Source organism: Pseudonaja textilis, chromosome 1 (genome assembly GCF_049901715.1).
Source record: "Pseudonaja textilis isolate UNSWEBS1 chromosome 1, rPseTex1.2, whole genome shotgun sequence".
Classification (NCBI taxonomy): domain Eukaryota; kingdom Metazoa; phylum Chordata; class Lepidosauria; order Squamata; family Elapidae; genus Pseudonaja; species Pseudonaja textilis.
The window spans coordinates 38,358,698-38,381,896 of NC_141990.1; the positions used below are offsets into that span (position 1 = coordinate 38,358,698).

General features: G+C 38.5%; 1 protein-coding gene across 2 annotated transcripts in view; it reads left to right on the forward strand.

Moving 5' to 3' along the window:
* The first annotated feature begins 594 nt into the window (after nucleotides 1-594).
* The window catches only part of MRPS5 (mitochondrial ribosomal protein S5), a 30,365-nt gene continuing 7,760 nt past the window's right edge, over nucleotides 595-23,199 (forward strand). Inside the window, exons 1-6 of one of the 2 annotated variants that reach the window (XM_026695940.2) lie at nucleotides 595-968; nucleotides 3,089-3,226; nucleotides 7,767-7,892; nucleotides 9,275-9,508; nucleotides 12,251-12,285; nucleotides 21,938-22,028. In XM_026695940.2, coding sequence (XP_026551725.1) covers nucleotides 899-968; nucleotides 3,089-3,226; nucleotides 7,767-7,892; nucleotides 9,275-9,508; nucleotides 12,251-12,285; nucleotides 21,938-22,028 — 694 coding nt within the window. In that variant the 5' untranslated portion in view covers nucleotides 595-898. The remainder of the gene's footprint in view (nucleotides 969-3,088; nucleotides 3,227-7,766; nucleotides 7,893-9,274; nucleotides 9,509-12,250; nucleotides 12,286-21,937; nucleotides 22,029-23,199) is intronic. The other variant, XM_026695941.2, reaches the window with a different exon arrangement.

Consider the following 23,199-nt stretch of genomic DNA (forward strand, 5'->3'; position numbering starts at 1 on the left):
CTACTTAGGCACAAAAGGCAGCTCAGTGACTTTGAACCAGTCATACACTCAGCCCTAGGAAGCAGGCAATTAGATAAACAGTTTTGAAATCTTGCCCAGAAAACTGCACGGAGTCGTCCTGGCAGCCACCAAAAGTCAAGTGGCTTTTAAAGGCTTTTTTTTTCTGAAATGGCCAAGGAAAAAAATTTTTCCCTTTATATTTGTCACTTATGCTGCAGCTGCACTGCAAACCATGAATAAATATTCTTTATATGATCCCCAGCATATAGGGAGGGAGGAGAGATGTAGATTAAGCCAGTCCAAACACCTGCTTCTCCACGCGTTTGGAAGCATACCGTCGAAAAGCGGAGTGGGAGCATATTAAATCAGTCTCACTGGCAAAGAACGAGTTCTACTTCCCGTGTTGAATAAGGCAGCCGTGACGAGCGGCACTAATACAATACAAATAGCCATCGATTTATTATTTAATGCATCCTTCCTTTTGGAGGCTTCAGTAATTTTTTAGAGCCCCGCACATGGAAGCAAGACGGAGATTCCTCGCCGCTTTCGAAAGAAACCAGGATGTGACGACAAAACGTGTCGGGGACTAGAACTCTTAGCGTTTGAATCTGCAAGGCAAGGGTATACGCGGTGCTTCTCATGCCTGGCGGGGGAATTCTGGGAGTTGAAGTCCATACAACCTTAAAGTAAGAAATGCTAGCTAATAGGATCCGGTGGCTGCGTCCAAACGATAATCCTTCCAAGAGAAGAAGCTGCCTTCAACAGTGCCTGTCATTCTGATTAACTTCATCTGATTTACTGAAAAACCGAATTAATACTTTTACGCGGTCAAATTTGAGATCCGGAAGAAGGTGTCTGCCCGCAAGAACTACGGGAGCTGCCCGGGATCTTTGGAAACATGGCGGCCGCCGTAGTTGTCGCGGCCCAGAGAGTCTGCAATGCCGGCGTCCTCAGGACCGCGTGCAGAGGTGAACCCTTTTATTGCTTTCGCCTGGGCTGAGATTTCCATGCACGGGCTGGATCGGCGGGGCTTCCTCACGTTAGCCTTCCTTCTTCTGGGCTATTCTCGCCTCTGCCCTTATATATGATCATTTGTATTTGGTTGCAGCCATCATAACTGCTGAAGCTTCGGTTGAATTTTGAGAGTAGGAAATCTGCTAATAAAAAATGAGAAGACGGGATCAGAATTTAGTATTTCCTCACAGAAAGTTTATGCACTGTTGAAAGTCAAGGCAAGCTTACTTAAATGGGAATAAATCCAACTGTACATAGGGAAATCAGCTTCTGAATAAATACACGTAAACTGTTCACAAGTAGCACCCATGATTAACTTAACTATTCCTAAGCCTTTGCATGGCACACTAAACCATAAAATACATAAAATGGCTTGCATAACCAGTTTGGTAAACGTGATTGCCTATCATGAAAAGACAACAGTGGGATTACATTGTAAACATGCAGATTTACATATTAGGAATAAAAACAAAATCACTTTAGAATTGTTGCATAACTTGTATATTACTGCAATTTTTGCCTGCATTGCAAAAAGCATGCTAAATTGAAATATCAGACATAGGCTCTGGTTAAGATGGATTGCTTTCAGAGTTTATTGCAGATATAGTTTAATCAATAGTGCTTAGAATAATCAAGTTGATGGCAAATAAATTTAGTAATAATAAACAAAAGTTTAAAATATTTCAAATGCAGAGAGTTTAGTCCTTTCTTGTCTCTTTGTTCTTTTGGGAAATTGTGTGTCCAGTTAGTACCAACATTCACTGGCCTCATCTCATACTTCCCAATAAATATTACAGCATTCATTTGTCTCACAGTCCTTGCTTTCCATGACATTCCCCAAAAGCAAAGTGATAAGTGGGTAAAACACAGCAATGATAATCTGTAATAGAATTTTGTTGGGTGGGTATGTTTTTGTATGAATTATATTCATTTTGGAATTTTCCAGAGTTGATATTGAGAATGGGCTCCAATTGTTATTCATAGGTAGAAATTTTTGTATCATGGACCTTGAAACCAACCACAGTTGCACCCTTCAGGTTTCCTGAAGACATGAGATAAGCCATTGCAGAAAAAAAGTTATAATGCCCGCTTTTAACTGGGCATTATAACTGGTGCTCTGAAAAAGAATAAAAAATGAAAGGGGTTAAACACACACCCCTAGACTAAAATGGACATACAGTGAGTTCAGTGGATCTTTTTTCTTTTTTTTTCAGTAATAAATTGTGTGAAAGTATAATACATTAATTGTATATATTGTTTTATAATAAATTAAGTGTAAGGATAATAAAAGATAAGGAAGATTCTTGCCCTCAAGGCTTTTCTTTTTCTGTTCTTTGCTTCTTACTTCTAGCAAAGAAAATGCAGAGTCCATTCTCTCAGTAACAGAGATGCTGAAGGAAATTATTTTGTCTAGAGCAGAGGTGGACAACTATGGCAACTTTATGGCCTGTGGATATGCTGGTGTAAAAATTCTGGGAATTGAAGTCCACAGGTTGTAACAATGCCATATTTGTCAACCCGGTTTAGAGCAATGTTTCTCAACCTTGCCAAGCTTATAATGGATAGCATGGCTGGCGAATTCTGAGATTTGGAGCCCACCCATCTTAAACTTGCCACATTGAGAAACACCGGTCTAGAGAATTGTCTAGAAAACTGAGGGGGGTATAATATTAAGCAACCAATTGTTGTGTAAATTTGCTAAAGAGATGTAGACCCTGTGTTGTTTTTCTGGGTTAATGCTTTATATTTAAATTGGGGTAATTTCCTTTAGGATGAGTGAATTGATTAAGTTAATACATATAAATTACTTTAATAGGTAAAAAGATGTGTTTGATTAGTTGGTCAGCAAAAGTCTAAAGTTGTTATATTTACTACAAGAATCTATAAAAATTATTGGTGGCTGAATCATCTTAAGAAAGGCATCTCTCTTTCTCTTACATTGTGTATAGAGATATTATCCAAGAAATATATCCAAATATACTAATATTTCTTGAGATGTACTGTCTTATTCATAAGTTAATATTTTTTCAGCCTTTCAATAATTGAGATATTAACATGATTTTTTTCCCCACAGGTTATGCTTTGATTTCAAACCATGGAATCAGCTGCCAGTATGCTGCCTTGGCATGTTCATTTCAGACACACTGCAACATTTCTGCATCATATAATGTGACAGTGCAGCAGAGAAGGCAGAGAAGCTTTTTCAATAAATGTAAGTATTTGGAAGCTGCTAATCAATCCTGTAGCCTTTAATTTAACTATTATGTTAATTAGATTCACACCCCATTTTTCTACTTTTATAAACAATAAAGGCAGCTTACCACATTTAAAATCAAAATATAAAGTGGCATTAAAATCTATTAATAGTGAAAATTCTTTTGATTCCATAGCCTTGATGTTGCATAAGAGAAGGCCTTTTCCCACATGTCAAATAAACAAGCTTCTGGCAGCAGAAGCATCTCCTGTTAATGTAAGTTATTAGTCAGGCTTGTAGCAGGAGAGACGTTTAGTTGGTCAGGCAACCAGCCCATAAGTTTTTTGGGCTGTAACATCAGCATTGTTGCCTTAAACTTTAGATGATACACAGGCAGTTTGTGCAGAGTTTTAGTGCATTCTTTACCAATCTAACTGCAGCACTTTTCTTCAGTTATATTTCTGAACACTTTTCAAGGGTACATCAAGATAGCAGTTCACTAAAGTGTGAATAACTTCCATTAAAGCTGCCTGACTCAGGAAGGCTTATACCTGGCACATTAGCCATATTATGCAAATATGCCACTCACTATATTACCTATACTTCCTGGAGTGGAATACTACTTGTGTAAAGAGTGCAGCTGCCTGACCTTCTGTGGACACTTTCAGGGTAGAAAAGTGGGCCTGGTTTACCATCCTTAACTACCATAGTGTAGCCTCAAATTCTCTCATAGAATTTGAGCTGCTTAAGAGTTTACATGATTCCTCAGTTGGCTAAATTAAAATACTCTGGTGGATCCCTAAAGTTCTCACAATCAGAGCTGATCGGTGTTGATTAGTCCAATCTTACCAGAGATGGACATTGAAGTCCTTCAGATAATTACTCAGTTTCAACCATAAGCAACTCCTCTCAAAATGGCAAATGGTGTTTGATTTGCAAACTGTAATTTGGTAACATTTAGAGGATCAAAACTACTTTGAGAATATTACCATTTTTCCCTAATTATATATTCAATTACATTGGATCATGCTACATGATGTAAACTCTTTTGCAATGTTTTTTTTTTCTTAGCACTTATATTTCAGATAATGACTGTGGCTCATAGTAGAATATCTGATAGAAGGGTAGAGGTTAAAGGACCCAGTAGTCTTGAGTTATATGCATGTATGTATTTATAGTTGCCAATCTTACAGAAGTAACTCTGGGCGACTGACAAGGATTACAGACACAGCAAAACCCAAAATATATAACTGCAAGTATCCAAAGATGAACAATAACTCCTCTCACCAGAAAAAAAACCATATTGACAATAGTAGAGCCACCTAACCACCTGACCCAAATAGCCAGGTTTCCAATTCAGGGTTGAGGCCATCTGAATCTGTGAAGAATATGATTCCATTGGGCAAGCGCTACCCTTGGGAAGACATGACTCTAGACAAGATGACATTGTTTGATAGAAAGGACCTGGGCTTCTCTAGATCTGGTGGGATAAGGGAAACAAAAGGAAAAAGGTAGTCCCACAATTAGCCTGGTCCTCTCTGATGTAGGATTTTGTAGCTGATAACCAATAACTGGAATCACACCTAAACCTTACAGAGTAGCATTGTTTTATAGGCATAAGAAGAAATGCTAACAACTATCTGCATGATAAATTTTTCATCAGCTACAGTTTCTAAATGCTCTTCAAAAGTAACTCTACTCTACATGCAATAATCCAAGTGAGTCACCGTGTGTAACACTGTTCTGGGAATGGGAACAATACCTAAGACATATCTGTGCAAAAAACCCTTTGAGCAGGAGCCACGTGTTCAGAAAGACCCACAAATTGTGCACCAACTTTTACCACACCTCCATGCAGAAGAGGAAAATCCTCACTGCTAGATGGCCTTAAAGTCCATGGCCATTGAGTTTTGCCAGGGTTTGATCTGAAGCCTAGTCACTCCTATCCAGACCCTCATGCCCTCCAGACAGTGGGAAAGGACCTTGGGAGCACTGCCTGGTCAGCCGAGGGATAGAGATGTACAACTGAGTTTTATTAGCATATGAAGTATATCGCACTCCAGGTCAACAGATGACCTTGCCCAGTGACTTCATGCAGATGTTAAGACCAGAGAAAGAACAAAACTCTGAGGTACTCCGCAAAGCAGAGAATCATGAGCTAGATCCCTTTAACACTGGCTGGAAATAGCCAAGAAAAGAAAATAATTTAGATTAGATTAGATCCTCCATGTAGCATCAATATTGGATGAATCAAAATATTAACATGCAAAAGATGAACTCCCTTTCGTGTGCGTCTGAAGCAGAGATGAATTGTTGGAGTTTGAAGTAAGCTTGATTAGAGCTAAGCCAATCCACATTTCCTAAAATCTTCTGTATCTTTATTAACTGAAGAGAATAAGAATGAATTATTAGCTTCCTGATGAACATTTGACAGTCTTTGTTGTGCCTCTGACTAGTTAAGTGCTATAAGTTTCCATATTTTGAAATTTATTTGAAGTATTCCTTTCTTTTATATTAGCCACGCATGGTCACCTCAGGAAAGACTGGAATATTTTAAGTAGCACTTAGCAGTATTGTCACTACCAGCTGTGAATTGATTCTGCTGTGCTCCATATTGACGGCGGAAGAGGAGCAGAGAATTGATTTTTTTAGAAGTGATGAGTCATGTGGTTGATGGGAAGAAAAGAGTATGGAATACAGAATCAAGGCACTCATCCTCAGGGCACAATTAAACAGTTCCTGCTGTAGTCACCATCTGTAATGTATTCTTTATGAACCTAAACAAGAAAACACATCAGAATGGGTTCTAGCATGAACTTGGTTGGATCTTATTAATTTGGCCTTTTATCAATTATAATCTTGATACTCTAATTTCATATTAAAGATCAGCATCTCCTTTGCAGTTTGTAAGTCCCACTAAAAATATCATTTTATTCTGAAGCCCAGGTCTAATCTGACTGGCCTACCCATCCCAGCCATTAGAACTCCCCCCAACTGTCTATTGCCCCCATCTCTGCCCTTTTGCCTATCATGCATCCTGCTTTCTGGGGCAGCAAGTAGCCCTACAATCATGCAGCTCGGGCTGCTTGCTGCACTGTTTCTCTAAGCCTTCAAGCCACAGCAAAGTACAAAAGCCCCAGGAAGCCCCAACTCAGTCCAGCAGCATGGTGTCAAGCCTCTGGTTCTCTGCGGAAGCCCCAGTAATGTGGTCCAAAGCCATAACCAACCTGAGAAGCCGCTGCAGCCCAGCCCAGCAGTGTGGCACACAGACCCTGCCCCAGCTCCTCTCACTACCTTGCACTCCCTAGACCCTAGCCACCCTCGCTTCACTGCTCCAGTTGATGTTTGTTGTTTTCTTACTCCTGCTGCTGATGAGGTAACTTGAGCGTAACCCTCCACATGAGGCAGCACAAGGCCTTCTTCACCAGATCGTGCAAGGAAGCTTTGGTTCACGACCTTGTGAAGAAAGCCTTGTGCAGCTAGCAGTTGCCTTGCAAAGGGCCAGGCTGGGCATGCATGGATCAGCAGCAGGAGCAAGAAGGCAAAGGTTAACCAGGGTTTGCAGAGCACTGGGCGGCAAGTGGTGGGTGCCAAAAAGGCAAAGATGGGAGGGATATGGATTGCTGGGGTAAGTTGAAGCACCTGCCATGTGGTCATAAGGTTGGGCTGCCAAGCGCCCAAATGTGGACCCCATAACCACAGAACATGAATGAATGATATATAGTGGTGCAGAATGAATGTTATTTTATGCCATGTTCTCATAGCTCTGACTATCGCAGCATACCTGCAGACATGTGATTATGATTTGTGACTTTCTCGTGTCAGCTTGTCACAAGCATAGTCAGTGAGGAATATGGCAGGAAATCTCAAATTGCAGTTATTAAGATCCTTGCAGAACAACCCATGCAGTCCTTGTTTAGCGATGGCAATTGAGATTACCAGAATTGCCATCATATCCCAAAGATTTACCTGTAGTCCTATGGCTATATACAGTTTTACACTTTGGAAGGCACTTGGAAATGGAAATAACTATTTGATATTCTTTTTTTTAAAGATTATATAAATCAGGGGTATCAAATTTGCAGCGTCACGTGACATATAGCGAATTTCTCATTCGCTAAACCAGGCATGGGCCTGACCAGTATGTGACACATCCAGCCCATGGGCTGCAGATTTGACAGCCCTGGTATAAATTGATGCAATTGTTAGGTAATATATCATGATGATGACAATTCTCAGACTGAAGAAGTTACATGGATAAGCAGCAAAACATTTCAAACCAAAAAGAAAAGAAGTCAATGGTTGCCGTGACCTAACCTCCAGACAGCAGGTCATTATGTTTCTGTGTTGTCTTATAAATTTGGTGTTAACTTCAGTAAATACTGTTCTGCAAACAAATTAAGTGCAAGCCCATCTTAGCAGCTGTTTGAGGTATATTTTACTTGAGGTATAGCTGGTTTAAACATAAGAGTCAATAGCATATACTTTTTTCTTCATTTGAACTGCTGTTAAAATATATTATGATTTGGACAACTTATAGACATCTGTTTCATAACAGTGACAGCCAACGAACTCTGGAAAGGAGTTGCAGCAGAGAATACTGCAGGTGGAAGGAAAGGGAGAGGCAAGCGAGGCAAGCGGAAAAAAACGAGGGATCTCAATAGAGGCCAGGTCCTTGGCGAAGGTAAACTCATGAAATAATGCAGAATCCAGAAGGGATTAATTATTGGAATCAGTCTAACTACTACTGAACTTGGATGCTGATATGATAACACTATTAGTTAAATCAGGGCCATAAGAAATTAGAAGGAACAGGGGTTAAATTTTTTGCCGCTACACTTCCCTTTAGTGTACACATTACCCCTAAAAATCCAAATACCAAAATCAGCACAAGTGAACAATGAAAACAATACAATGAAACTTTTGGGAGGGTGGACTTTTATAATAATGTAAAGGAGTAAACAATGTAAGGGATTATAATATAACAACGTAAGGAAGCCAGAGATTAAGGCACAAGGCTAAAAATCAGAAAACTGAATTTCTAATCCCACCTCAGGCATGAAAACCAGCTGGGTGACTTTGGGTCCATCAGTCTTTCTTAGCCCAACTCTCAAAATTGTTGAAAATAAAAGAAGGGAACATTAGTTATGTTCTCTGCCTTGAGTTATTTATGAAAATAATAAAGATGGGATTTAAAATTTTTTCCAAAAAAAGGGAAAGTTCACAGTTTGGGAAATCCTGCTCATTAAAACTACAAAGGCTCAGAGCAAATTAATTAATTCCAGCTCTGTTTGTTGCCAAAAGTTAATTAATTGGAAAAGAAAACCTCCCAAATAGTAAGATGGTATTGTAGGAAGTAAAGATAGCTTACCTAGGGAAGATAGCTGTCTTTTTGGAGTGGGAATATCTGGGAAACAATAATGGTGTGGGGAAGCTATCATTGCTATTTTCTCCAGATTCCCTAGCATATGCTGCATGAGGTAAATTGTGCCCTCATTCCATCTTATACTGTAATAGAGTCAACCATGTGCGGAAGGAATTACTGCTGAATCCCAGCAGAAAGACTTACCTTAGGATATGAGGATATACTGCAATTTCTTATTGCAGAATTCACATAATAATATTGTATTTATAAGGATTTCCTTGGGGTGCTCAAAATAGCCAGAGAGTGATAATCAGAATTTATTTCAGGAAATAAGTTTTCTACTTGAAAAGAATTGATTCCAAGTTGGAATAGAGGGAGATATTGTATGTAAAAGTTGACTCACTTTCAGTAATAAATTCAGTCATGAATTCTAGATAGTTGGGTTCTCTTATTAAAAACAATTAAACTTTTGCAAATTCTGGTTAGCCAAAAATGTCTGCCACTTTTTTACAGTTTTAATCTTCCTTAAGGTGCCATGATAAGCTATACATATAAAGTGAATGAGTGCAACAAAGTCATTTTATGACTTCTGATATTTGCTCAGAAGTGTAGGTTGATAGTATCCTAAATAAAATCCATGATTTGCTGTAATTTGTTTGTAATTTGTATTTGTTGTAATCGTTTTGTGTTGATGTGTTCAGGAAAAATTGGTTTCCTTTGGCCTGGTCTCAATGCTCCATTGATGGTATCTGGAAAAGTTCAAAGCATTACTCAGAGAAATGAAGAAGAGCAGAAGGCTTTGCAGTTAGCAAAAGCTGAGGAACAAAAGCAATTTGACAAAAGAAAGAGAGTACGGATTAAGAAGGAAAGAGGTTGGACTGGACGATCCTGGGGAGGTGTCAGTTTAGGACCTCCTGATCCTGGTCCCAATGGAGGTGAGATAATTATGAAAAGAATGAATATTTTATTCTCTAGAAAAATATTTCTTTGGTGGTTTCATATTCTGTGTATACTGCTAATACCAAATTATATACACTGCTCAAAAAAATAAAGGGAACACAAAAATAAGACATCCTAGATCTGAATGAAAATATTCTTATTAAATACTTCGTTCATTACATAGTTGAATGTGCTGACAACAAACTCACATAAAAATTAGCAATAGAAATCAAATTTAGCAACCCATGGAGGTCTGGATTTGGAGTTACACTCAAAATTAAAGTGGAAAAAAACACTACAGGCTGATCCAACTTTGATGTAATGTCCTTAAAACAAGTCAAAATGAGGCTCAGAAGTGTGTGTGGCCTCCACGTGCCTGTATGACCTCCCTACAATGCCTGGGCATGCTCCTGATGAGGTCTCCTGAGGGATCTCCTCCCACACCTGGACTAAAGCATCCCCCAACTCCTGGAGAGTCTGTGGTGCAACGTGGCATTGGTGAATGGAGCAAGACTTGATGTCCCAGATGTGCTCAATTGGATTCAGGTCTGGGGAACGGGCAGGCCAGTCCATAGCATCAATGCCTTCGTCTTGCAGGAACTGCTGACACACTCCAGCCACATGAGGTCCAGCATTGTCTTGCATTAGGAGGAACCCAGGGCCAACTGCACCAGCATATGGTCTCACAAAGGGGTCTGAGGTTCTCATCTCGGTACCTAATAGCAGTCAGGCTACCTGTGGCGAGCACATGAAGGGCTGTGCGGCCCCCTAAAGAAATGCCATCCCACACCATTACTGACCCACTGCCAAACCGGTCATGCTGGAGGATGTTGCAGGCAGTAGAACGTTTTCCACAGTGTCTCCAGACCCTGTCACGTCTGTCACATGTACTCAGTGTGAACCTGCTTTCATCTGTGAAGAGCACAGGGCACCAGTGGCAAATTTGCCAATCTTGGTGTTGTCTAGCAAATGCCAAACGTCCTGCACGGTGTTGGGCTGTAAGCACAAACCCCAGCTGTGGACGTCAGGCCCTCATACCACCCTCATGGAGTCTGTTTCTGACTGTTTGAGCAGCCACATGCACATTTGTGGCCCGCTGGAGGTCATTTTGCAGGGCTATGGCAGTGCTCCTCCTGTCCCTCCTTGCACAAAGGCAGAGGTAGCGGTCCTGATACTCCGTTGTTGCCCTCCTACGGCCTCCTCCATGTCTCCTGATGTACTGACCTGTCTCCTGGTAGCGCCTCCATGCTCTGGACACTACGCTGACAGACAGCTCGCATTGATGTGCCATCCTGGATGAGCTGCACTACCTGAGCCACTTGTGTGGGTTGTAGACTCCGTCTCATGCTACCACTAGAGTGCAAGCACTGCCATCAGTCAGAAAGCATAGGAACTGAGAAGTGGTCAGTGGTCACCTCCTGCAGAACCACTCCTTTTTGGGGGATGTCTTGCTAACTGCCTATATGCTTTCCACCTGTTGTCTATTCCATTTGCACAACAGCATGTGAAATTGATTGTCAGTCAGTGTTGCTACCTAAGTGGACAGTTTGCTTTCACATAAGTGTGATTGACTTGGAGTTACATTGTGTTATTTAAGTGTTCCTTTTATTTTTTTGAGCAGTGTACATAAATGGAAGGCCATGTAGAAGACTAGAGATCACACCCACAAACATACAAACAAAAACCTAGTTCTGAAGGGAAATTGTTTCCTTGCTAATACTGTATCTTAAGAAGAAAGGATGGGAAGATACATGTAATATTCCACACTATTATTTCAGGCTACAAAGTTACTGTGTAGATTTTGATCATATCTAATAACTGCAAATATTTATTAAAACACCTTGGAAAAGTTTCAGAATATATCTCAATTGCCATATTCTCCAAGTTGTTAATGGGTATTTAAAGTTGTGAACTGTCCAGAAATTCAAATTAGTGTCTTGTAATGTTAACAAATTATGATAATAAATTCACCATTTCCCCAGTAACTATGGGGAGAATTGAACACCCAGAGCAGAGAGAATTCTAGAGAAATTGGCTCAGTATAATTTGCCTGTTGGGTCTCTTGGAAAATGAACTTACTGGAGAAACTAGAATACAGTTAGAAATATTAATTGTTTTCTCATTTCTAGACATCCTATTGTAGTGTTGGCATAGTAAAAGTAAGCATTTACCGCCTGGCTGTTTCTGTTTAATTTAAATACAATCTGATCTGTGCTTGATTGCTTGTCCAGGTAATACTTAGGTGAATAAGGCATTTCAAAATTAATTTAAGTAAAATGGTTGTCATATGCTTGCTTTATAATTTGATGCTGCCTACTTAATTACATTTTAACACTTTAAAAAATAAAAAGGGCAAAACAAAATGTAGTCCTACTCCTTCTTTTTATACTTTCCATTTGCATTTCACAAATGGCTATTGTTCTTGAGGGACTTTCATTCCTTATGGAATAGATGTTCCAGTTCATTAGTGTCCTCTTATTGCTGCGTGGACTGGTTCATATTTGTCCTAAGTTAAAAAACAGTGGTATTCACATAGAACAAGGCCATTGATGTACCACTGTGGTCATCAAAAGATTCCTTGAAGGCCAATTCCAACATCTGTATAATTTAGTGGTACTCCACATGACTTGATTCCACAGAGGTCTGATTGTGATGAGATGCACCTTAATTGTTCATGGAAAATAATATGGATATTGTATATGCAGCATATCACTTATACATGTCTCCTTAACTGACAGAAACATTTGAAGATTTTGATAGCAGAGTACTTGAGGTAAGAGGTTTTTTTTATTAAAAATGTAAGCTTACGTGTCTTTAAATATAAAAAGCAATGTTTAAAATCCAGTGTAAATTTTATTCCTTTCACTGTAGCTCTTTAGCAGACCTGTGCAACTTATAGAGGAGAAAGGACCCCGTTAATAAATTAAAAATCATTTGCGGGCCACAAAGGAACATCAGGTGTACCAATCAACTGTTCGACAGCTAGCAAAATGACAGTGAAGCTTTGAGACATTGGAGGTGCTTGGCCGGGTGTCTTTGGGGGCAATGGCAGTAAATGTATTAACTTTTGAAAAACCACTAGCAGGTTGCAAAAGGCTGTTGGTGAGCCACATGTTGTGCGGGCCTGGTCTTTAAAACAAGAATTTATCAGACCAATAGATTCTGAAATCATGTATTACAACCTCAAAGTAAAATGTGCTGCGTCAAGGTCAATAAAAACTAATATCATAATTTGAAGAGAGCATTTTTTGAATAGAGGATATTTCTGATCAATTTTGAAAAAGTAATAAAGTTTTTAGGTTAATCACATGAAAGCGAATAGACATAGAACAGATTCTTCAATTAATCTGCATTTTATCCAAACCAAAAGAATGCCAGAATAAAATTATATAAAGTGTGGGGGGGAGTCAGGATCACTTTTTGTATTTCTGCTCTTGAAAAACATTAGACTTGGGGTTTTTTCCTTAAGCAATAGCACTTAGACTTATATATTGCTTTACACTGCTTTATAGCTCTCTAAGCGGTTTACAGAGTCAGCCTATTCCCCCCAACAATTTGGGTTCTCATTTCACCCACCTTGGAAGGATGGAAGGCTGAGTCAACCTTGAGCCTGATGAGATTTGAAATGCCATAGTTACAGTTGGTGGTATTCTACCGGTTCGGCCCGGTTCTGGTGAGCCAGTAGTAGCAATGAGCAGCGGAGATCGAACCAGTTCTCTCCGCTGCCCTGCTTTTGGGCCTGCCCTCCCACCCGGGCTCCCATACTTACAGCTGAATTTGAAGTGCAGCTGCTTTGCGCGGCACAGAATAGTGCTGCGTGGCAGCTGCTGAAGCCACCGGGATTGTGTAGGCTTGCAGGAGGCAAATTAGAACGCCTGTGCGCCTGCACAAAGTGTGCGTTTGGCGTGTGCGTGCATGCAAAATGCGTGCACATGCACAAAGCACGCCCATCAACCCATGCCCACCAAACCGGTGGCAAAAATATTTGAATCCCACCACTGCATAGTTGGCTTTTAGTTTCATGTTAGATAGATCTTTGTGAATGGATCCAATTTCCTTCCAGACCAACACATTCTGTGCTAATTAATGTAGCATTGAAGGAATGGTTCTGTCCTAAATCTTCCAGCTTTATTGGAGAACCTAAATCTTTTTAGCTTTATTGGAGAACCTACTGAGAAGGGAGAAAAATGTTCTTCTGCCACTTTCATTGTCTGTCTGTGATTTTATACACTGTGATCATGGTCCCTGATCCTTATCCCAAGTTTACATATTCCACTAAGGCAGATCAAGCAAAGTTTGTGGTCAGCTTTGCTTTCTTCTAATGAGGGTGAACAAGTTTGGTAGGCAACAAAGACCAAACACTTGAATTTCAAGTAAGTGTGCCTTGAAAGAAATGACTGTCATGCCAATGCAGGTGTGATTTTTCTTACAACCCCCCCCCCCCACACACACACACTTCCATTGATATCAATGAGGATTTTTAAATTATATATCTGATTTAGTAATCCTCAGAGGAAAAAAAATGATCACGCAAGTCTTTTAAAAATTATTTTCACTGTCCTTTGTTCAATCTTTGCTCATAGTTAGCGTCAATTGCATTCCATTGGCAGTGTGCCCAGTGTTGCAGTTACTGCTTATTTTTATTCTGAAATGTTTGGGAGCAACAGAAGACTCTGGGTTTAGATGCTACAATAAATTATTTCCTTCTCTATTTTAATCAACCTGTAAAGGGTTGCAGAAATGAACTGGATGAATATTAATTTGTAATTATCTGGAAGTTATTTATTTCTAATACACTACTGAATGCTGAATGCCAGAGACCCAGAAACATTTGAAGGTTGTCTCGGTCCATACTATTGCTGGCTTTCTCTACCCTCAAAGTAATGTAAGATGCCAAACTGAGAAGAATCTATGTGTGGAATTCAGCCTTATGAGTGATGGGAACATGGAGAGAACAGGTATCAGTGTTAAATTGTTCTGTGTATGAACTCTTCTCTCAGGCAGCGGGTTTTCCTTTGATATCAGGTAGTTTTAATCCTAGGACTGTGCTGTTAAAATAGTTAGGTTGAAAGCTTTGCTCCAGACTAAATCAAGTATTGAAAGTGCTTTTGGTCTGACCATGAGTACTATATGAAACCAAGGGTGGGATTCTACCAGTTCATACCTATTCGCTAGGACCGGTTGTTAACATTCTAAGCAGTTCGGAGAACCGTTTGTTAGAAGAAATTACTGGCCTAATCCTGTAAGAAAGGCAGGAAGGAAACGTTCTGGTGTTGCTTATAGAAACCGCCTCTCCGTTAACCCTTATTACATTCTTGGCAGGACTAGACTTCCTGACTCAGGAACTTCTCTGGAGTTTTTTCCCCCTCTGTTGGCACTTTGCTTGTGTGGAGTGACCATTGAAAGTTACAATGGCACTGAAAAAAGTGACTTATGACCATTTTTCACACTTACGACTGTTGCAGCACCTCCACAGTCATGAGAGGCCAGGCGAAGAGATGTGTGCCACAATGTGAGTGATATTGAGTTGGCTATGCCCAGCCAATAACATGACCACCAAGCTACGTCCACCCAGTCACATGACCACCAAGTCACGCCCACCAACTAAGCCTCGTCCACAGAACGGGTTGTTAAAAAATTTGAATGCCACCCCTATATGAAACCTTTTGTTGTGTTAGCAGGGTATATTTGTGGATCTGCTGCTCAGAAAGGAAAGAAATAAAGGAATCCATGAAATCCTTTGGAAGGTGTAAAGTTGCTGCTTTGATGGCCTTCTAATATTATCTGGCCATGCACATGTAAGTACTAGTACATGTGCACAAGTAAGAAAGTAACTAGTGTTCTGCTGCAGCAGATCTCTGGCCCATCTAGTCCAGTAGCTTGTTCCCATAGTGATCAGTCAACTGCACAAGGTAGTCCACTAGTCTCCCAGCAGATGGTCTTCAAAAGCAATCACACTGCCATCAAGGCTAGTGGCCATTGTTCCCCTTAATTTACATGAATTGGTTAATTCTTTTTGAAGCCAGCAAGTACCTTATCTCACAGTGAATTCCAAAATTTAATTTCACACTATAAAATAAAATCTCTGTCCTGATTCTTTCAGAATTCACTTTTATTAGGTGATCTCTGGTTCTAATAGCTTCTCCTCCTCCACTTTATCCATACTTTGCATAATTTTGTACACCTCAGTCATGTCTTGATTCTTGGAGCAAGTGCTCGGCTTCGGCATTTTCTTGATTTTTTTTCCTGTGAAGATAGAATGAAAGAAATCAATTTTCTTTTTTTCTTCATTTTTTTTCTGTTAGGATAGCCACCAGAATGAAGCTGCCTTGTAGAGGAGCCTTGTGGAGCATGAAAAAACAAAGGATCTCTCTTACCCAAACTTTGGTCTAGTATATCTAGAAATGTGATTATTAGTAGTAACAGTAGGACTTAAAAAAACCTCTGCTGCTTTTTTAATAGAAAAAGCCAAGGATTACACTTGAGATATCTGAACGCAAACATGTGCTCTGTCACTGAGATTTTTGAGCATATGTTCAAGTGGTGGCAGACACATGCTATATACAGCTTGAGGCAACTTGCTATTTCAAAAGTATATAGAATCCAGGCACAGATCATAGCAAAGCATCTGTCAGATTTTCAAGACTATCTCCATGGTCACAAGGCCTAGGTAATATTATGAGACAAAAATTAAGATTCTTAAGAAAGAGAGACTAGAAAACTCATCCATTCTTTTGATGCCGTTCATAATTTTAATGAATATGTTTCTACTAGCCAAACTGTGAAAGCAGGGCTTGGGATGTCTCAGCAAAAAGATTAGAGGAAATTAGGGCAAAGAATTTCATGTTAAGCCCTTAATGCCACTGGCAATTCAGCAGCTGCTGCTTTTCCATCCAAGGATTTTAGAGTGCCAAAAAGCTCACAGCAAAATACAGATCAAGCCATTAAGACAAATAGATGAAGATGGGTCACAAGTGCATTTGAACAACTTGTTAGAGGTGCTGTGGGACTAAATTAATTGTAATGAACTGTGAAAATTAATTTTTATTTTAATACTCTTAAAGGAAAGAGCATAATATTTTTGTTTCAATTTTAAAATGGTAGCTTGATTGCTCTCCCAAGAGACTCTACTTCAGTTTTTAAATGAATGTGTTACAGGTAGTGCTTGATGGTAATTGAGCTCGGAATTGCCGTTGTAAGTCATGGGCATCATTCAGTGGGTCATGATGCAATTGTGCCCAATGGTACAACATTTTTTGCAGCGGTGGTAAGCTAATGCCATGGTCGTTAAAGAAATTCATTTTCTTCAATGGCCATTTTTTTGCCAGAAAGCAGAAATAAATTCTTAAAACCTGCAAAAAATGCTGAAAATCGTGGTCACATGACTGAGGACACTGCAAACATCAGTAAATGCAAGCCAGTTGCCAAGCACTCGAAATGTGATCGTGTGACTGTAGTGGGAGATGCAGCTATTGGAATTTCAGAATCAGATCATATGTAGCTCTGGGGAGGCCCGTTGTAACTTGGAACTGTCATTAAGTACCCAGTCACTAATTAGAACACTACCTGTACTCATTTCAAGAAATAAAGAGACATTATAATGGAAAGATGACTTCCAAATATAATAGAAGCAAAGAGCTATTTACAACAATGTAAAGGATCTAGACAAAAATGCGTAACATTTAATAATATTAAATAATAGTAACAACAACAAATCAAGCAGATTGTCACTGATTAGATGACTAAAGCTTCTACCAATGGCAGAAATCTAATTGGAGAGCATGATTGATGACTCTTGGCTATGGACATTTTTCATTGGATGATACACCCAGAGGCATGGCGGGGAAAGCAGGATCGAGGGTGACAGTGAATTATGTATCTCAGAGTTGGCTACGCCCAGGTAAATGCCGGAGGTAGAATGTTACCTTCAAATAAATCTTTTTTAGTTTTGGGAGTATGGCTCAAGGCTCATGATTTAATTGGAGTAACTGCCGGAATCCTGACACAGATTACATTGGGAAAAATAATCTGAAACCATTGTATTAGAAAATATGTCCAGCCTTACAGTATCTTGATTCAGAGTTACATAGCTTTAAATTTATTAGTGTTATCAGAAAACACTTGAAGAATAAAGTTTTTGAAAACTGCTGAGGTTTTGTCAGTTAAGATGAATCTATTTTTCTCACAAAAATCTTAAAATCTTGTAACTAATGATTTAAATTATTGAGTCACTCAATAATTTGGAAAGGACCAGCAAATAATTCAGAATGTAACTGTTAAGCGTATGTTTTTCATTGAAGAGGAGGAAGTTTTAAATTATAAGCAGTATAAAAATGATCATAATTTTGTGTCCTCCCCTTCCCACTTTCATAGTGTTCTGCAATCTTTTTTTTAGATGCAAGTATGTGTTTACTTTTGAGGGTAGCAGTATTAAAGTACCAAATAATAAGTTAGCGTTATATTAAGAATCCATACACTTTCATAATATATCAAGGAACACTACGGTATTGTAATATATGCATATTTTCATTAATATTTATGATCTATTTCAAACATTTGTTTGGCCATCCATTCAACAAAAAGCATTCTGGGCAAGTAACAGAAAATTTGACAGAACCTAGCAAAGTACAATTGTGTATATCAACTCTATACTGTATATCAAATTGTATTAAAATATGCAAGTTATACCAACATGTGAATGATATAATAATAGAATAATTCAAACAGAAATGACACCATGGAATAATTAATGGTAGGGGGCTTATATATGATTATATAGTTCCCTTTGTTACTTTTGTTTCCATTTCTGTTAATAAGGGGAATGGTTCTGCAGAGTGCTTGACTGTTGGCCTACGCTAATCAGCATTTTCCTGAAAATTAATTATACTGTAGAAGACACTGCTTTTTGAACAAAGATGCCAAAGCAGCATTACTAGTATTTTATGAACAATGAATCCTAATGGTACCCTTCTGAAAACACTGATTAATCTGTCTTGCTGATGCAACAGGATAGTAAATATCTGCATATTGGATGTTGTATTTGTTAATAGCTTCCTAGCTTTTGCCTAAGACTACACCTTCAGAGTTTTTTTTTGTACACAAGTAATTTATGGTGAAGGGTATTTGGCTTGTCCTTTAGTCCAGCATTAAGAGGTTGTTTTGACCTTAAATTTGCATCATAAAAGCAATACTTAATGGTTCCCTTGGGATTCTGTTCAAAGGTAAATTAAAAGTTTTCTAAAGATGTGGAATGGTATATGCTAAAGTCAACACGTCCCTTCTTGTATTGCTGAGCACCAGAACTGGAAAGCTTCAAAATTTTGTACATTGGTTCAGGAGTTCAAATTCTGGTTTGAAACCCCATAAAAGTAAGATTTAGGAATATACTTCTGCCAAGTCCCATGCAATATAGAATGAAAGTGATTGTGTACTGCCTATTGATGATCTATATAATTATAGAATTTGCTATGATTTCAATGATTATTTTCTTATTAGTCCTTAAGCTAAGTCCTTGGCATTTTGATTTTTATTGCTACTCAGCACAGAGTAACTCATGGTGTCTCTTCTTTAACAGCTATATTAAAAAATCTATAATTTTGTCTATCACTATATTTTGTCTGTCACTATATTTATCTACACTGACTATACATGATTTAAGGCTCCACTTCCACATTACCTGAGAGAAACATAAACGTGATATTCCTTCTATAAGGAATTTTCTCTGATCTCTCTTTAATACATAACAGTAATGTTATTAAAATTTCGTATATTGAGCTTTGGGTTATGAAGTGATGTTTGTCATCATTGAAATAATTTTTGCTTTGACTGACAAGTTAGCAGTTGTAGAGGGATTAAATATGTCTATTAGCATGTTTTACATTTCTAGTTACTAACAGAGTAGAATAGTCTTTAAAAAGAAAACAGTGCAGTAGTTTTATTCTTCTGTCCACTGTCTCGGAAAGTGTTGGCTGAGGAATCCTGGGAGTTGAAATCCATGCATCTTAAAAGTTGCTGAGGTTGAGAAAAGCTGTTCTGTAGCAACCTGGATGTAATCAATGTACAGTACTTGTGATTCTCCCTCACCTTTACACATATATCTATGCAAGCATGCTTTTTTATCCTCCTTTCCTTAAAGTGTACATTCTAAATAAATTTGCTGAGTAAAAATCTTGTTGAACAGAGGATGGTATTAGATACCTGAGTGATTATGTTTAGCATGGAATTATCTGGATTCTGAAGGACATGATAGTACTGACTCCAAAGTAAGGGCTTTTTTTCATATCTGTAAGAGTTATAAATTTCTTAGCAATGCACCAAGATATTTTTTTTTTCTACAAAGGGGAAGGAAGTGAACTAATTGCCAATGCTCAGTGAACGGAAAAAGGTAGTGCCAGTCCATGGCTGCCTGTACATGTGACCAAGCTTGAAAAGTATGGAATTTTGAGAGAGATGTGATAGCTGTGATTGTGATGGGTGACTGGGCACATTTTCTTTCTAAGCTACACAAAAACAGCTGACGTGGGTAGTTTTTTTTTTTTTTAAAGACAGTCACTTCTTGGTTGACTTGTTTCTGTGTGCTGCTTTTGCCATCTGCTGGAAAGGAAGAAAGGAGCCTTGCTCTCCTGCCTTTTCATTCACCAGTTTATCTGCAGTCTAAGACAAATGCAACATTTCACACATTTTTAAGAAATACCGAGTAGTCCGTGGAATTGTGTTCTCCCAATCCATAGCAAGCCTTCCTACTTTTAGTTAGAATGTGCTAATCTTTCAATCCCGGTTTAATAAGAAGTCTTGGTTAGCATTATTCATGGTGAACATTGTCTCCAGACTTATTTAAGGAACACCTGGTGCTCTGACATTTAATCCAGAGTTGGGAAGGTGGAGCCATTCTGTACTTGTACAGACTATACATAATCTTAGAGCAGTGGTTCTTAAAACAGCTTTCCTGATAATATGAAAGCCATACATTTTCTTCCCATAGATCAGTGTATGATCTTAAGAAGCATACTTGCAAATTTCTGTTGACCCAAGGTTTGCTTAACACAGAGAGCATATCTTGCAAATCATCTATATGTGGATCTTTTCTCCTTAAAGATTCCCTTTTCCCATAAAAATGCATGTACAAGCTCTACTTTATCCTGATTAACATTTAGACATTGCAAAATCTTGGTGACTTCAAGCAGCATAAAACATAAGGCTGCAATAGTACATCACAATGATACGTTAAACTTGTCAGTACTTTGCTTAAATGGGTAGTCCTTGACTTATGGCCCACAATTGAGCTCAACATTTTTGTTGCTAAGCAAGACAGGTGAATTTTGTCCCTTTTTACAACCTTTCTTGACATAGTTGTGAATCACTGCAGTTGTTAAGTCAATAACAGAGTTGTTAAGTGAATCTGGGTTCGTCCTTTGACTTTATTTGTCAGAAGGTTGCAAAAGATGATCGCATGACTGCAAATATCATAAATATGACCCAGTTGCCAAACATCCGAATTTTGATCACGAGGCTGTGGGGATGCTACAACTGTCATAAGTATGAAAACTGGTGATAAGTCATTTTTTATAGTCCCATTGTAACTTGGAATGGTCACTAGACAAAAGCCTGTAAGTCAAGGACTACCTGTAAAAGAATATTTGAAAACATCTAAAACATGCATGTGGTCCAGAGTGCTTTTTTTAAAAAAAATTTCAGGCTGTGGTACTACTTACGTTTTTTTTTTTTTAAGTCCCCAAAACTCCTGATTAAGAAGCAAAAACTATAGTGATGGAAAATTGGCTGCATTTGGATGTGTTTTTTTTTTAATCTTTACTCTCATGGAACCCAGTCAAGATCTTGTTGCACCTAGGCTTCTGTGTTTTTCATAGTGGGAAAAACCTCCTATTGTATTAGGCAATGTTAATACAGGTTATATGTAATAACAGTTCCAATCCAATAGAGACAGGTAACATTTTGACACCTGGAATTGATTTTTCTTACCATTATTACTTTACTTGGTGGTTGAGGCACTTGGCCATTAGGGCAATTAGTTATTGGGGACCAATGGGATTTTTAAAAATTATTATTATAGCTTTTAATCAGGTCTGTGTTGTACTCCTTTTTTCTCTGTGTATGACTTCCTTGTACCCTGCCTAGAATCATTGTCAGTTAGAGCAGCCTATATATTTTCGTGCAGACATTTCATTACCCCTAATTTGGATAATGAAACTTGGCAAGAAAGCAACCAACCTCAGAGAGCACCAAGGGTCCTCGATCTCATCTCTACCTCAGAAAAACAGTATAATAATCTTCCAAATGAATAACTTCCCTCCAATCCCAAATCATTGGGGGCGGGGATCACAACTCTTTGTTCATGTTAAAAAAATAAGAATATATGTTACTGAATCAGTCTAATCACATTGAATAATTGCTGTCTTTTCCTTCAGGTAAGATCTGTATTTAACATGACTTCAAATGAAGGCCGAAAAAGATCCATGAGGGCGCTTGTGGCCGTTGGCAATGGAAAAGGATCTGCTGGTAAGTAATTGTCCTCTAATAAATGACTTAAAGCATGGAAAGCTATAGTTAATCCCTTCCAATAGAGGTAGAAATTTCCTTTTGTTGAATGTATTAACATTTGGGGGAATATAGCATCAGGCAGGCATTTTTTAGTATTAAAGAAGAGTACAAATAGCTTTTGTGTCTGCTCTAACTTTCCAGACTCGTGTTGAGATGCAGAAGATCCCAGTAAATTTAAGGTTTGCGAAATGATAGCTTTGGGCGTGGTTGAATAAGCATTTTGAATGTATATTGTAACTTCCTCTAAATATTATTCTGCAGAAAGATGGAGAATCACATTAAGTGTTGATACTGTTTCTTTGTATGTAATAAGGTTGTCATTGCAGCTCTTAAACAAGATTGACTGAAAATGGATTCTATTCATAGCGTTCTCTGTTAACCCCTAGCACTTCAGATATAAGCATGTACTGAAGGATAGACAAATGAATGCGCCTTCACTTTGTGGTAACAGACCAGCAGCAGGCTCTTCAGATTCAACCTTCCACCCGCTCTTTTTTGAAAACATCTCCAGCTTTTATCTCACCTGTGATGCTGTTTTCATTATTTCTTACCATTTGGTTTCATAAGCCCCATTATTTGCTTTTGTCTTATTTCTCCTTGTAGAATTTAAATGTATGCAGTATATGTCATATATGAGTTAATCGCCCAAGAAGTAAAAGAGAAGTTTCTATATTAGGACAGAAATGTAGCAACAACACAGTATTGCCTAAATCTGGCAAAGACTGAAGAAACAGGGAAGGAAGCTTTCTAAATCTGTCAACAGTCTTCTTGGAAATAATCTGTTTTGTAGCAGCAGCAAAGCCCAGATTGTAAAGCTCAGCATCAGGGACCTATTTATGTTCAGAACAAAAATAACGCCCAGCAACAAGGCCAATATAATTACCCATATTTGTCTGTTAGATTCCCTTACCATTTATAATTTTTTACATGCTAACAATTATTTATCATAAAAATTAAAAAATATAATTACAAATCTTTATGTGACTCAGACTTTTGCTGAATAAAAAGTGAACCTTAGATTAATCAAGGAGCATATTTTTGGGGGGTAGTGGAAGGGGGCAGATCTTTTCCTTTTTGAAATTCAGTGAGGTTTTTTCACTGAGATAGATAACAAGAATTCCACCTGTGC